The 16,968-nt window shown below is 32.9% G+C and overlaps 1 protein-coding gene across 1 annotated transcript in view; it reads left to right on the top strand.

Moving 5' to 3' along the window:
• The window catches only part of TRDN (triadin), a 441,243-nt gene that overhangs the window by 357,810 nt on the left and 66,465 nt on the right, over positions 1-16,968 (top strand). Inside the window, 1 exon segment of the mRNA XM_079147356.1 lies at positions 5,143-5,181. Coding sequence (XP_079003482.1) covers positions 5,143-5,181 — 39 coding nt within the window.

Raw genomic sequence — 16,968 nt, forward strand, 5'->3', positions numbered from 1 at the left:
TATACTAGTAGTAGTGGTAGTCATAGTAGAAGTAGCAGTTTTCATCAAAAAGTCCAAATGTTACTTACATGATGTGCAAACCATGGGTTTAAAATAAACTTATGAATGTTATATTTTTAAATTCATTTTTATTGTAAACCAGTAGGATACATCTTGTTTCTCTGTTTGTACATGAAGTAGAGGATACCATTTTGTAAGCATACATTTACCTAGGGTAATAGTTTTTGATTCATTCTGTTATTCCCCCCTATCCCTCCCACCCCTCTTATCCCTCTATACAGTATGAATGTTATTTATTGTAAATATAACTTCATTTTATTTTAAATATATTTTATTTAAAATTGTTAAGAAAGTATAAGGAAAATAATTTAGACTATCAAGAACATAACCAATGTGCTCAATTTACTTTGTACCTGGCACTGTGCTAAAAACTTCCCATGCAGTATTCAGTTTGATTTCCACAGCGATCTGTTTATTAATATGAGAGTGCAAACTCTGAGCTTGCCTTGCCCAGGGCATGCAGTTATCCTGCATCTGGCAGGGTAACTAGATTCTTGTCCTCTGCCATAATGCTTTCCAGACCCCCTCAGACTAAAACTCAGAGATGACTGAAAAGGGATAACAGTGCTAATGTTCCTTTGTATATTTTATATGAATAGGTTCTGTGACTTGCTTTTTAATAGGAAAAAACTTTCCATGATATTGAAAAATAAATACTACTTCAAGAGTGTGTGGGATAGCTATAACTTTTCTATCAATGCTTGGTCTTTTTATTTATTGTTACCAGCTCAGTTTAGGAAATAATATAATTTGTGATTTAATGACTGGATCAAAAAAATAGAAACTTCAGTGGCTATAGTCTACATGCTAATTATAGTGTTAATGACAGCCGCTAGTTTTTCTAGGGAATAAAATTTAGATAATATAATTTGCCTATGTGATATACAATGTGGTTTTCTACATTGTTTTTATGTATGCAATGATTTAAACCTTTTAACTCTATGTTTAGCAACAGTAGTTATGGCAGTGTGCTTCAGAGTACTTAAAACTTTGGAACTGGGGAAAAAAAACAGGATTCAAATAACAGTTTTGCTACTTACTAGAGCATATAGACTTAATTATTAAGATTTATTATTTAGACTTATTATTAAGCATCAATTCTGCCATCTGGAAAGTGGGTCTATTAATATTTACCTCACAGGAGTGATAAGCAAAGATTATATACTTTGGCCACTTTTCAAAGAAATATTTACTGATCTTTACTCTGTGCAAAGCACTTCTTAAGCACTATCAAATAGCAGAGAAAAAAATATTTCATTCTAGGACTCACAAAGTTTATATGATATTGGAATTAGAGCACTAATAACCAAATGAATATTTAATGTTAAATTAATGAAATATAGGTAATGCATATAATGCACTTAGCTTACTTACTACCATGTAACAAATGCAAAATGTCATGGGGCTAAAAAATAATCATTGCATTTTATTACACATATAAGACCAGTATATGCTGAAAATGCAATGTGATATGGTTGCATATGCAAAATAAAGTAAGAAAACTAATCAATGATAATGAACTGCTACCTTGCAAAGTGTTTAAAATGGAGGACTTAAAAGGATGCAGATTCTCAGGATTTATATATTGAACAAGTTCCTTTCATTTTCTTCAATGAAGGCTGTGCAGAGACTCCTAATCAGATTGGGTCTTCTCTGCTGTCTTCCCTGATTTGCATGCTGAAGCTTCGGTCTGCCTGTTGTACTTGAGAATACAGTGTTGATGACATTGAAAAATCATTAATGAAGCTCCCCTCCCCAGGCCCATCAGCAATTTACGTTTCATAAATGAAATCAACAGCCTGGAAAAATCAGTGCTCCACATGAAATGGCAGGTTGTCTGCCTCAACAACTCAGCATGGGGATTTCTTGATTCCATGTTTCTGAAATGCTTGTATGTGAGCCCAAATTGAAGGGCTCCAGTGGCAAGTCTTTATACAAACTAGATATTGCATTATTGTACAATGCTAGTCGGTGGTCAAACAAACAAACAAACAAACAGTCATGGTGGAGTGAAAAATAAAAGTTTCCATTCCTCTCTCTGCCCTCCAGATTTTAAGCACTAACATTAACCACTGTCCTTAGTTCCCTGCAGCTTCTCAGAAGAGCCTTTGGACTAAATTTTTTAAAATGTATATCTTGTTGGTTTTCAAAAATATGACCAGAAATAGGTCTTAGTAGGGAACTGCATCCTTATATGATTCAAATATTAAAGAATTAATCATCAGTAGAAATTCTGTCTACAAAATGTGGCATTAAGCTCTTAATGACCAAATAGATAATAAAAGAACTGCTCACCTTAGAAAATCTGTTGACCGTTTCTCACATATCAATTCCCATTCTGAATATTTCAAGGGTGAAGTCCCAATTCTATATGGAGAAATAAATTATCTTGAAAGATCATGCAATTTAATGAGCCTAAATTTAAAATAGTGATGTTCTTATCACTTATAACTTTCACAATTTTATAGCATTATTATCTCCATTTTATGAATGACAAAATGGAGACTTGTTCTAAGAAATGCTGAAGGTCACAAAACTTAGTAAGTGATCTGTCTTTTAAAGTCAGATTATATGATCTAAAAGCTCACTCTTGACCCTTCAAAAAAACTCATGATTTATTTGATGTTATCTTGTTAGTGTTTATTATAATACTAAAACCCTGTAATCCCATTACATGTGTATATTTGACAGTGCATGTTCATAAAAGCACTTATGCAATTCTATGTACAAGTCAATTCTAGTTGTATTATATTCTATGAAAATATCATCCACAACTTTTAGTTTTTCCAAAAGAACGTTCAACAAATACTAAGGCTAAGACAATTTCATTTTAAGGGTAGGATGACAATGTGATTCACTGAGGAAAGAACCATGTGCAGAGTAAAAGAGCAAGGCTCTTTCAAAGGCTTCTCATTTTAATTTTTAAAATGACAGTGAGCCCTATCCTAGGAAGAAAAGCCTTAAACTTGTAGGAATTTGTTTCTGGGAATTATTTACATCAGATGCATTTCAAAAGTGGTGAACTAGGAAGGAGATCAGGGTCATTTGGACCTTGTGATGTGCTGTTTGGTGAGGGAGAAAAGGCCGAGAAGCTAGAAGAGAGTCCTGCATTGCCACTTGAAAACTGGAAGAAGTTTGACAAAGTATTTTGTAAGCCTTAACTGCCTCATCTGCAAATGGAGATAAAAATAGCACTTATTTTATAGAACAATTAAATAATGCAAATTCACAGTGGGTCAGTACTTGAACCATAATAAATATTTCAGAAAATTAATTTTCATTATTACAATTTTGTTAATTTGTTTGAAAGTTTATATCATTGGTTTTAGGATAATTCAATAAAAATGAACTTTCTGAGGAAAAAAAATTCTTTCCCTTTCAGTGAAACCCAAATTCATAAAAATTCACCACCAAAAAGAGTTTGGTATTGTTTCATTATGGACGAAGGAACTAGGTATGACTTAACTTTAACCAGACTAGCATAGAAAAAAGCATATAGCATCAGGAAATCCAATAATAGAAGAGTCATTGAGTTAATGGTGGTCATATTTGGTATGGTTGAACACAGAATGAGACCACTTAATTGAAAAAATATCATTCTAAACTAAAGTTAAATGTAAAGTATGTGAAACTGAATTTTTACCTCCAGTTCTAGAAGCATGAGACAAACCAATTTCTTCTAGGACTAAAGATATACAAGAGGAAACATTTTTTTTTTCATTTTCTAATCAGTTTCCTTTGCTATTCATTCAATAGTATTCACTGATCAAATGCCACATGTCAGTTATTTGACCAAATTCTGATACTTAAGTAGTAAAGAAGACATAGTTTTTGTTCAGATAGAGTTTAAAATCTAACGAGGAAACACAGAGAATAAATAAAAACTATATTACTTATATTTTATATAACATAAGGCACATAAAAATACCATCAACATCAAATTTCCCAGTGAAGTAAAAGTGTCAACAAAGGGAGAGAAATATATTCCAAAAAGTGTCAAAGTACATTAATAGCACTAACATCACTTTTTACAGGATGTGAATCTGAGCCTTAAAGGAAGTAGGGTGTGAATGACTGTTATTCTCTATTACATAAAATTTTGCATTTAAACATATGCTATTTTATGTTGTAACTACAGAAAATGAGAACCTACTAAGCTACAACCTGAATTACACTGAATAACACCATTTCTGGCACACAGTGTATACTCAATGAGTGAACCTGGTATGAGTTCACTTTTCCTGCTTTTGAAGGGAAGACAGCTGTACTGTAACAGAACCTTTCCATTAGTCAGAAGAAGACTGTGCCCAGCGGGGAGCTATAATGCCTAAGCAAAGCTGAGTAAATAAGGGGAGGAACTGGACACTTTAAATTATTACATTGGTTAGGGTGGTGCTTTAGGTATCACTTGGATATTTGTTAAAAATACGCATTTTTTTCAAAAACTATTTTTTCTATATTGATACTTTTAGAATGAATTTATAGACAAAGGGAATTATCCTGTGACAATAAGAAAGTGAGATATTTATTTCAATGTTTGATTATGTTATTAAACTTAATTTTGACCTATTCAATTTATTTTATAAAATTAATAGAAGGTACTAATAAAATCATATCATTTTGAAATTATTAAGTTTACCACCAGGTGGAGCTCCATGAATTGAGTGTATCAGTCAAAAATAGAAAATTGCTTAAATTGGTCAATTTGGGAAAATCATGGTATGTTTTTCTGAGCAGTGTTTATAATTCTTTATTTTTAATGCTCTTATGAATCATAGGAGATTGGATTTTATTAAGGACAAGATGCCAAATTACTTGATTAATATAGAACTTTTTTGGCAAACTGGAGTTTAAAATCAAACTAGCTTTGCTTAAATTACTTTATAATTTATCAAAGGTACATTTTCCAATGATATAGTCATAAAAGGATAATGTAGTGATGAAAGTAACTATAATTGAAATTGAGAAAATGCAAGAAAAAACAATGAAAACTGTATTAATCCACTTGTACTGATTAGTGTTCAACTATTTTTCTCTCTTTTTTTTGTTGTTGAATGTGTGTATGTACATGATTTACTCCAGGACCTGAAATTAAAACAGATGAAAAGATCTCAAAATCAGGTAAGGGCACTTGTTGAGACTTTCACATTTAAAAAAAAAAAAAAAAATTCTGTTCCGTCTGAGCAAGCCTGGTAGTACAATCAGGGTAGGGTAAATTCTTGAGATATCAAAAAACATTGAAATGATATCAGGGCATCCTCCCCTTATATGTTTAATTAAAAGAATGCTAAAATTAAAGTAGACTCCATGATTTCTGACAGTGTGTTTAGAATAAGTTCATCCAAGCACCACACCATTAGCAATTTCTGCTCTCTGTTTATTTACTGTACAATTGAATACTGTTTCCAAACTGCTAAGATGCCAATCTGAATTTCAGTCTCCAGCCAGAGCTTGGCAAGTGCCTAAAACTTATGATCATTGAGCCTTATGTACCTACATTCATCTATAATCAGTCATTATTTTAAATCTCAAAACTGTGGTTTTATGTACTTTAACCTAATAGATTCAATCCTTTTCTTTCTCATTAACTAAATGTACAGATATTCTTTGGAGAGGTAATTGACTTCCATATTGATTAAAAATTTAAAAATCAGAACACCTTTCTTATTTATTTCGTACTGGGGATTGAACCTAGGGGCACTTAACCACTGATCTACACTCCCAGTCCCTTTTTATTTTTTACTTTGAGATAGGACCTCCCTAAATTGCTGAGGATTGTCTTGAACTTGTGATCCTCGTGCCTCAACCTTCAGAATCACTGGAATTACCACCATGCCTGGTTAAAAATCAAAATACCATGAAAACTAACTTTCTTAATGTATATTTTGTAAATGATTAGCTGGCACTCAGGGCAGGTAATAAAGTTGGAGAAGAAACATCACAGATTAGATGAAAATATAGAAAATGAGATTATAAATTAAGAGAAAAACTCTAATTAACTTTAATAGATGTAGGGATAACCTAAATACTTTATATAAAGAAATGTATATGTCTATATCTATGCAAAAAGGTCCTATCTCTGTGTCTCTGTACAGTGAAATTGATGCTATATACATCAGAAATTCATTTTGTTGGTCTTAAAATATTTGCATATTCTCATTTGCACAGTTATGAACCTATATTTAAGTAGTTGTTATAAGCAAGTCACCTTTCTCTATACATATTTAAAGTTAGCCTGAATTATTATTGTCACTTTTTAAAAAAAAATTTCTGCCAACATGTGAAAAGGAATTTCCAAGTCATTTTATTTTTAGTGAATGAACATAACCATTTTAAATGACTTTGTATAATCTCTAAGCATTTGTTCTCTGCCAGATCATTAAAAAATATAGCAATTTTAAGCTGTGGGGGCAAAGCATAATGGAATTAAAATGATATATTGAGTGTTTACATCAAAGATTATTACTGAAATTTACGTTTATTTGCAGAAAAACAAAAGGTGCATATAAAAATCACTGCATATAAAAATTACTTATGTCAATGAAAACTTACTCATCAGAAAAAAGCTAGATTGTGTTGCCCCTTCCTGTAAGCATAACATTAAATCTTATACTTTGACATAGAAATAGAAAAAGTGACATAAGCACTATAAATTACCTATTATTAGTTTACATTAAGTATTTATGTCTAATTTTATGTGTCATTTATTTTTGACTTCCTATAAGAAAAGAGAATTTGGTATTACTGGCATTTTAAGTAAGGTATAATCAATCAAAGATTTGTTGAAAACACATATTATGCTAATCTTGCTAATGCAATTCTGGAATTGTGGGTGATGACCCAAAATTTACAAACAAGTGATAACACATTGTTTCCATTCCAAAGTGTAAAATTGGAACATAGACACGAGCTATTTAAAGATGGTACAAGACAACTGTATCACTGAAGGGAGCCCTCAGATAGAGGAGCCCTTCCTATAATTTACTGCAATCAGTGAAAGAGTCATGGCAATGGTGTATTTAAAGTGGAATATTAGAAATACTAAGAGCAATGGAGGTAGGTAGATGATTATACAGAATGCTGAAGAGAGATTGGGCTTTATACCAGAAAGAAATGAATTTGACTACCTTTGCCACATGTTAGGGGCGTGACTATTTAAAATCACTTCATGTTTCTGACCTTGTTTCCTTATCTATACTTGAAGGCCATCATACTCATCCAGCAGAGTTATTAATACAAAACAAAGGTGATGCTTTCCACTTGGTAGAGCTTCAATAAATGGTTGTTCTCTTAGGAGCAAGCTCAGGGGTAGGGATGATCATAGCACTAATGGGAGAGAAAGGCATCAAGCAGCAAAGGAGACTCCAGGGATCACAGGATAAGTAGAACAGGGTAAAAATCAGTAATAATATGCAGCAGGGTATAGTATGGTACAAGCTAGATCCTAAAATTCAGGAACAGGCCCTGTAATAGTCAATTTTTTTTGTTGTTGTTGTTGCTGTGATCAAAATGCCTGACAAGATACTTGGAAGATGAATGATATATTTTGTCTCATAGTTTCAGAGGTCTCAATTCATGGTTGACCAACTCCATTGCTGTAGTTCCCAGGGGAGGCAGAATACCATGGCAGAAGACAGAGAGTAGGAAAACTTTTCAGATCAATGGCAGCCAGGAAGCAGAAAAATAAGGAACCAGAGATAAGATGAACATTTCCAGGCACTCACCCAGTGATCTATCCTCTCCAACTGGATACCACCTCCCAGTAGTCCATTCAGTCATCAATGGATTAATCTTTGATCCATTAATTCACAAATGGATTTATCCACTGAGCAAATGGACTAATCCGCCAATGAGGTCAGAGTCCTCATTATCCAATCATTGCCTAAAAGCCCCACCCCTGAGCCTTGAAGCATTGAGGAACATGCTTTCAACACATGAGCTTTTGGGGGACACTTTAGATCTAAACCACAATAGAAATTTAGAAGGAAAAAGTGAAATTTGAAAACTTGAGGTCCTCAATGTAAAGAAAGGGCATTGTTGTCAGGATGGTGTGCTGCATGAAATCCTACAGGAGGAAAATAGAAACAGGCATTTGAACCAAAATTCTTTTATAATAATTTAGGTATTGAAAAATGACTGGGGGGAGCAAAATAAAGGTGACATAGAGAGGAAGTAATGGCTTTGGGATTTTTGTTTTAAATTAATTAACTTTGTTTACCTTCAAAATTCTCTCTGTATTGTGCTATAACTGTTTTTTGCAACTGCCAGGCTGTTTCACTGGAAGAGAATTGATACTGATGACATAGCTGTATATAACCTCAGATACAACGTCTGCCTGAGAGTTTGGAGAAGGTGGTCAGATACTACAGTTGCAAAGTTGAAGGGGATGCTGGTGGAGCATTCACAAAGAGATGTTCTATAGACAAGAGACACTTAGGAATGACTTTGAACCTTCAGACTATATCCATGGGTTTAGAGGTTTCAAGTAGAAAAAGGAAAGAGCTCTTCAAGAAAAATGAGCATGTAGATAGAAGAGTCGGGAACAACGAAAACTTCTTGGAGGAGTAAAAGAACTGGCAGAAAGATGGAAAAAGCCTTCACAGAAAGACTAGGAGCACAGTGTCTTTGCTGTTGCTAGCATCCCAAAGTGGCGACACTTTCAGGAAGAGGAAAAAATGTCAACAGTCAGTACCAGTGCCTCTTTCAGAAAGGTGAAGAGATGTGATGACCCAGAAAAAGTCATTATTTTTGACACATAAAACTGTCATTCTGTGCCCTTTTCTGAAAAAGTTTGAATAGTGCATAAAGTAGAAACCAGTTTATAAGAATTAAGAAGAGAATTTATTCATAATAATTGAAGGCAAAATACAAAACAATTTTTTTTCAGGAGTCTCTGCTTACAGGCAAACACTGATATTATACCACAAAGAATCAATGTCATATTTTTATTATTTCTTATGCTTATGAGAGGATGGAGAATTCTAGGAAGAGGAGAGTGAAACATCCATAGAGGGAAATCTTAATTAGGAGAGAACTGTCCCAGATATCAGAAGTGTTGGGTACACACTAGAGGTGGAGAGAATTAGTTTAATTAAGGGGAAGAAAAAAATTTCCCCTGAGCTTTGAGGGAATAATGAAAGGATGATTAAATTAGAGTTGAGGGTATATGAGGAGTCTACTGCTTGGTGATCTTAAAATTCTTTGAAGGTGACCAATGTTTGTTGTAAAATTCAGGGGATGGTTTTCTTGTTGCTTGTTATGACAATGTTTATTATCTCTTATTTCTCAGAGTAAAATAGTCCTTTCTATGGCATAAACCACTTAAGTTATAACTGTTAGAAAAAAGTGAAACAACAACAAAATATGGCTTTTGCAATACTGGAAAAATGTTATCCTGATAATTTATTTTTAATATAGCATAATACTTAGGTTAGATTTTTTTTTAGTTTCTTAATGAAAAGGAATGCAAACAGAACATATACTCTATTATTAAATAATAGATAAACATTATTTTCAGGAAGAAGTAAGCTTTAATTATAAGTGGTAATATCATTAAGTACAAAAATGGAGAATGTTTAGATTCTCCATATATGTGAGGTCATGCAGTATTGGGTTTAGTTTTCTGTGACTGACTTATCTTACTTAGAATACTGTCCTCCAGGTTCATCCATATTTCTTCAAAAGGCATGGGGGATGTTGGACAAATGATACAAAGGTTCAGTTATGTACAATGAATAAACTTTGGAGATTAAATGTGTATGATAGTTGCTATGCTCTGAATGTTTGACACTCCCCAAATCCTAAGCTGAAAACCTAATGACCTATATGATGGTATTAGTAGGTGGGGTATTTAGAAGGTGATTCATGTCCCTGCATAGGAGTTTCCTGGGATTCGTACCCTTATAAAAGAGGCCTTAGAGAATCACCTTGCCTTTACAGTCATGTGAGGCCACAGCCAGAAGGCACTGACAATGAACCAGAAAGCCATCTCCAGATGCTAAATACCAATCTACTGGCACCTTGGTCTTGGACTTTGCAGCTTCTAAAACTGTGACAATTAAATTTGTTTATAAGAAAAGCAGTCTATGGTATTTTGTTAGAGCAGCCAGAATAGATTAAGACAATGACTACATTTAATAACGCTGCAGTGCATTCAGAACATTTGCCAAGGGAATTAATCTTAAGTGATGTTCTCACCCCAAAGAAACTTCCCAAAGATCATAACTATATGAAGTGATTGATATATTAATTAGCTTAATTTTGGTGAACATTTAACAATGTGTACATATATCAAAACATGACAGTGTATACCTTGAGTACATACAACTTCTGTGTCTAGCATTTCTCAATACGGCTGGAAAAAAATTTAAAAACCAAAAAGGAGTATTATTCTTTTTACAAAAAAGACTTAAATAATTAATGATAATTTGTTTTTCTTATTTATTCAGAAAATTAATATTCACATATAAAATCTTCAGTTTTATAATTACCTTATCAATATATTCTGCCTTCATCTCACTTGCTTTAAAATTGAACACAATACCTCTTCCATTCTCTTAGTCTTTTGTTCCTTATCTCTATAAATGGCACTTATGACTCACCATTCATTTACATTGACTTAAACATCTGAGTCATTTATACCTCCCCCTTCTCTTTCAGAACTCAGCATCTGAGTAGGTACCAAGTTATCCGTTCCTTAAAATATCTCTCAAATTGTGTTCCCTCTTTTTTCTTTTCCTTATAAGATGCAGTACTGGTTCTTACCATTTCTTTTATGAGTAAATAAATGGACTCATTTACTAAATATCTGGCTTCCATTTCCTATTTAAAGATCCACCACCAGTTTATGCTACTTTTACAAAAGGGATGTCTGCAGGGAACAGTGCTAAATTACTATTGTTCCTGTCACTATGTTACAGTGACCCCATTGTATTTCCTCTCAGTTTCCGTTTGTCCAGTCCACTCCAAGTACCCCACATAGACATTTAAAATGCATTGCCAGTTCTATGGATTTTTGTCTAATCAGTGTCTGTTCAATCTTTCACTGAGGCCCATATTGAGAGTATACTATCTCTTCATCTTGCTTTCAATCTTATGTAAAAAGCCTTCCCTCCTATCCTTTATTTTTCAACCATAAACATACACCATGAGTTCTCTAGTCTTGTTCTCTTTTCACATGTTTTCTTCTACTATGTCATAGGTTGTTCATGTTTGTTGCATAGACTTTTTCCTCATAGCTGTTGTCTAAGCTTCTGTATTATCTCGGATGTTAACTTTGCCTTTTCTAATTTCTAAGACAGAAAAATCACTCAAAAAGTCACCATAGTCACAGTAGGTCAACAACAATATCCTTATCGAAAAGAAGACATTATGTAATTATTTTTAAAAAATATTATTGTACATGTGCTTTGTCATTATGGTACAGTACACACGAAGGAAGTTTTGGGTTTTGTAAAAGACCGGTGGAGTCAGGATGATGTAGTGTGAGTAGTCTAGGACAATAGACATGAAGTGATTTCTATCAAGTTGCTTAACTTTTAAGTCTTAGCTTTAAAATAGAGTTGCTGATAATATACTACATGCCAATGCACAGGCTTATGGTGAGACTCATGTAATATAATGTATGTGAAAATGCCTAAGAGACACCAAAACAAAAATAAAAAATGTTATCATCTCTACCCTTGCTATTTAAAGGGTGATTCATGGAACATCAGCATCTTCTGGGTGCTTGTTGAAAATGTAGAATCTTAGATCCTAACAATCATTGAATAGGAAGTTGCATTTTAACAAGGTCCCTAAATCATCTACATGCTTATTAAAACTTGAAAATTCATAGATATCTATTACCACCTTATCTCTTGAGGGAAGAGGGGACATCAAGCTCTCTCTTGCCACATACTTGGCAGCTTCAAAGTGAACATATTTGGTCCCCTTTTTGTAGAATTTTCAATATTTTATTCACTTTAGCTTCATTCCTAGCTGTTAAACAGCCATGCCTAAGGCACTGTATAATTGCTTTCTAACTAGCAGTGAGATCCTCACATGTGCTGAGCACTGGTTTGCATCCTCTGGGTACTATCTCATTTGATGAGTGAATTCAGGACTTTGGTCATCCTAAAAATGACTATAGAAAACAGTTTGTGCTTTCTCTGAGACATCATATGCAAAGGGGTACTGGATTTACCTGTGTAGTCATTTACACTTAAAAGCAACAAAAAATCACTATTCCATTAGAAGAACATGTATAAGAAGGATAAACTGTCTTCATATTTTACCAACTGGATGAAAAATTCTACATAATGAATGGATGCATTAGTAATAGAAAAAACAGTATATGCTGGTACCCATTAGTCACCAGAGTAATCTTGGCTCATAACTTATGGAACTTCTAATTGATTATTCTATTCAATTTATGTCTTTCTTCAGTAAGAATAAACACATTACAATGCCTACTTAAAAGTTACCATAGTGATCCTGCAAGAGCATTAAATACATATTAGGTATTTTGCTAGGTTTGGGGATAAAAAGATCAATAAGGTAAACTCTCAAGAAATACATCAAGCAAAGATCATTACATAAAAAGATAATAGCAATAGAAAGAAATAGCTAAAATCAAGTAAACAAAAAGTGTACAGGTGTACACACCTTGTAAACACATAGGAAAATTATTTCTTGTTCTTTAGCCTATATGTTTAGGGAATAAATGTCCAAAGTAGAAGGTATTACACTTGTCTTCAAGGATGTGTAAAGATGAACAAGAAGAAGCAAGCCTGGGTAGACATTCCAGTGAGAGTTCCAGGAGTGAGTCATTTGTTAGTGGTGAAAATTGAAGCACGCTGGGAGCTAGAAGGCAACATCACTTGGCATCAACTGTGAAGCAGAGAATGGGAATCGGGGGTGAAAGAGGACCATAGGCAAAGAAAGTCATGGCTTCCCAGTAAGGGGAGTGTCCTTGTTCTTAATGAACTTTAGGAATAATTAAACAGCATCCAAGAAAATGAGATGGAAATTTAAATTTATTTTCAAATTGTTCATTCCAACTGAACATAAGAGATTGGAAATAAAGAGTGTCGAGTTTTAGAAAATTAATTTCTGGGTTGTGAGAATATTGCACTTATTCTTGGAGCTATTAGATTTTTACAGGGCAGTAGTAGGAAAGAAGAGTGAGATTATAGAAATAAAATAAACATTGCCATAAATTGGGGGATAGAAGGAAATGGCTGAGAAAAATCTAGGAAAACTCTAAGTTTTCTGTTTTGGAATAATGTGTTGATAGCAATGTCATTTACTGACATCTGAATTTCCAAAAGAAATGGTAAATTTAGAAAAGGAAGGATAGACCTATTATGTAAATTTTGGATATATTATTTAGATATATTATTATTATTTTTGGATTAGTTACTATATGTTAGGTGATATGGTAAATACAAAAATTGATTTAAAAACACAATCAAGTTCCTGTCCTCCTAAAGAGAGAGTCATGTGGTACTTGCTCAATATGCATGCCAAGTGGGTTTATCAGGCACCTAGAGAGAGAATATAGCTAAAAATTTGAAAGATTTAAGCACAAATATTCTGGTTAAAATGATCAGAATTTTGGACATCTCCCATGGAGCAAGTGAAGAGAGAGAAGGACCAAGGACTGAGGAAGAAAACCATGAAGGACACTATTTATTAAGGAGTGGAGAGAGGAGGTGAAAACCTTGAAGAAGGAAGGAAGGGAGGGAGGAAGGAAGGAAGAGAGGAAGAAATAGGCAGGTAGATAAGTAGATAGGAAGGTTGCGGGAGGAAGGGAGAGAAGGAAGAGAAGGGCAAGAAAGACATTGTCTTAGAAACCAGGGAGAAAAACAATTCCAGGAGGGGAAAACTGTCAAAATGTTAAATGTGGCAGAAATTGACAGTAAAGTAATGACTGAAAAGCATTCATTATAACGTATAAGATGGAGCCATTAATGATCTTAAGAGTGGTTTCAGTGGATGCAAATGAAAGGAAATCAAATTATTGCAATTTAAAACTTTTATTTTTAAGGTCAAGAATTGAGGTCAGAAAATAGAAAGGGAATATTTTATATTTTGTATACATTATAGGCTATTATTTCAGCATTTTGTCTAAAGAAGGAAAAGGGCATTTTAGTTAGCAAAATATCATGGAAGAATTAAAAAAAAAAAAGGAGGTGAGATATCAGAGAATTTATAGTGGAAATGGTTCCTAACTTATCAAATATATATTTACAGCAACCGTGTTTCCGACTTTCAACTTTATCAGGTTACAGTGCCTATAAAAGGGTTTAATGCCATTGTAAATTCTAAAACCTTGAATTAAATCTTTCCTTTTAAAATCATATAATTTTATATAGCTCAGTTTAGGAATAACTATTGTTCTCAGGGTGGGAATTCTGTAGGATTAGGTAGCTATTCCTTGTACTTATGTTTCACTGAGAGAATTGATTAGAAAATTAGTTTCAATCAGTACATGAAAGGTTTTTGAGGTTCAATAAGTTTGGGTCAAATGCTAACAATTCACATACATGAACACATTAGATAAGTATGATAGTAAAGAAACAACCTGAATTTTATTTCATGCAGTGTTTCTCAAATTAATTACACTACACTTATTATGTAATATAATGACTATTCATCTGAAAGTACTGGAAGCCGTGACATCTTACTCTCATTTACTGAAAGGATTTGGAGAAGCAGAAGGGCAAACATCATAGAATTTTAAAAAATTGGCCAGATCTAGTGGCTCATGCCTGTAATCTCAGTGACTTTGGAAGCTGAGTCAGGAGGATCTTGAGTTCAAAGCCAGCCTCAGCAAAAGTGAGGAGCTAAGCAACTCAGTGAGACCCTGTCTCTAAATAAACTACAAAATAGGACTGGAGATTGTAGCTCAGTGATCACATGTCCCTGAGTTCAATCACCAGTACAAAAAGAAAAAAAAAAAAAATAGTGATAACATTTATTGAAGAAAATTCTGGAAAGAAAATTCTGCTTAAAAATTTTGGGGGCAGGAACAAGCAATGTTTTTTTTTTTTTGTTTTGTTTTGTCTAATAAACATGGGTTAAAAATATGCTGGAATGCACGTAGTAATTTCTACTAGGTGATTTTAAACTACTGTCTTTATTACTAACATTTATTGATTAACCATTGGGTATTTGACATTATAATATATGAAGAAGGCTTACTTATAGGGAAACATAATAAATTGAGGAAGTTGTAATGATTTTAACCATACTAGTCCAAGGATATTTGTTCAGTCCGTAGTAAATCAAATCTTAGAAAATTAAAAAATGGTTAATATTGGTAGAAGAATTAATTGATTACTCACAAGTACTCATTCACATACATAGGTAATATCAGCTTGACCTCATAATACAAAATCATAAATTATAATTAGGTTCTATTATTTACTGAAGTTATAGGCTAAGAAATAGACTCATAAAGATCAAATGTGCCTCCACATTGCAACATACATAGACAGGATGACTTGGCTTCTTTACATTTTAGTGACCTTACATACTCAACTTGATTTCTGAGGAAGCAAATATTACAACTACGGTCTTTTATTTCAGAGTAAGTTTAAAAAGAAATGTACTTTCCTTTTGCCAACATATACTGAATATTGCTCTATGACCAAGATATGATATTAAAAACACTGCTACTATTCTACTCTCAGAATAATATAAACAGAGATAAAGGGAGGAAGAAGTGGAAAAGAAAAAAAAAAGTTGGAGATGCAACCTATTTCAAATTGGAAGTCTAAAGTAATGCTTACATGAGAAATCTAGATGATGTTAACAACAAATCAGGACAATATATTATATATGTTTCTTGGGATAAGATTTTTTTGTTGGCCTTTCCTCATGTCTAGAAGAGTTTTGGGCTCAGTAAACATCTGAGTGAGCAATGTAATGAATTCTTTTATGTAGTAAAATGGACCTCCAAGCCCTTTTCTTACTCTGTTAAATGAAGCAATTACTATAAATTTTAATTTCATTTAAATTGCTTAGCATGGTTCTGGGAACAAAATAAATCTTTAATATATTAGGTATAAATTACACTGGTAAGTACAAGAGACAACTTTGTAGAATAAACATTTGGTATATTTTTTTGAAAATCTGACAAGGACACAATTACTGGCCTTTTGACCTACAGAAAAAAAATGCTATTTCTTGCTGTGTAGATTTATCTTCCAGAGGTCATATATATATATATATATATATATATATACATATATATATATATATACACACACACACACAAGTATATATGCATATATATGCATATATATAGTATGTTTTTTATAAATATATTTTCTTATAAATATAAATATATTTATATATTTATGGAAAATATATATTTATGTTTATAGAAAATATATATAAAGAAATGTATTTCTCATACATAAATATATATTTTCTTAGCTAAATCAGTATAGGAGAGATACTTTTTTTTTTTTTTTCTCAGTGGAGCTGCATTAGGGATATGCATGCTCTGCAGATTCTAGGGAAACATCCAGGTTATATCCATTAAGAGAAAAAAGGAATAATAAAAATAGCTTCATTAAAAATTACAGAACTATACTTACATATTGCTGTAAACAAAATGTTACTGGCCACTCTTCAGACAGTTCATCTTATTATTGCAATAGTGTTTTAGACTCCACTGAAAGCCAAAATTTTTAGTAGTTAGGATTTTCTCAGATGATTTTCTTTCCACTCTAATTTATGAGACCAAAAATAATGCTCTCTTTTGTTCTTTTTTGAAGAAATTTCACTAAAAATCTTCCTTCTTATTTTCAGCATAATCTAAACACAAATTCAGGGGGAGTGGTAATGAGATTTGAAGAGAACTTTCAGGTTGGCAAAACCAGTTTCGTAGAGCAGGCTTTATTGCTTGCCATAGAG

This window comes from Sciurus vulgaris (assembly GCF_902686455.1).
Source record: "Sciurus vulgaris genome assembly, chromosome: 7".
In the NCBI taxonomy this organism is placed as follows: domain Eukaryota; kingdom Metazoa; phylum Chordata; class Mammalia; order Rodentia; family Sciuridae; genus Sciurus; species Sciurus vulgaris.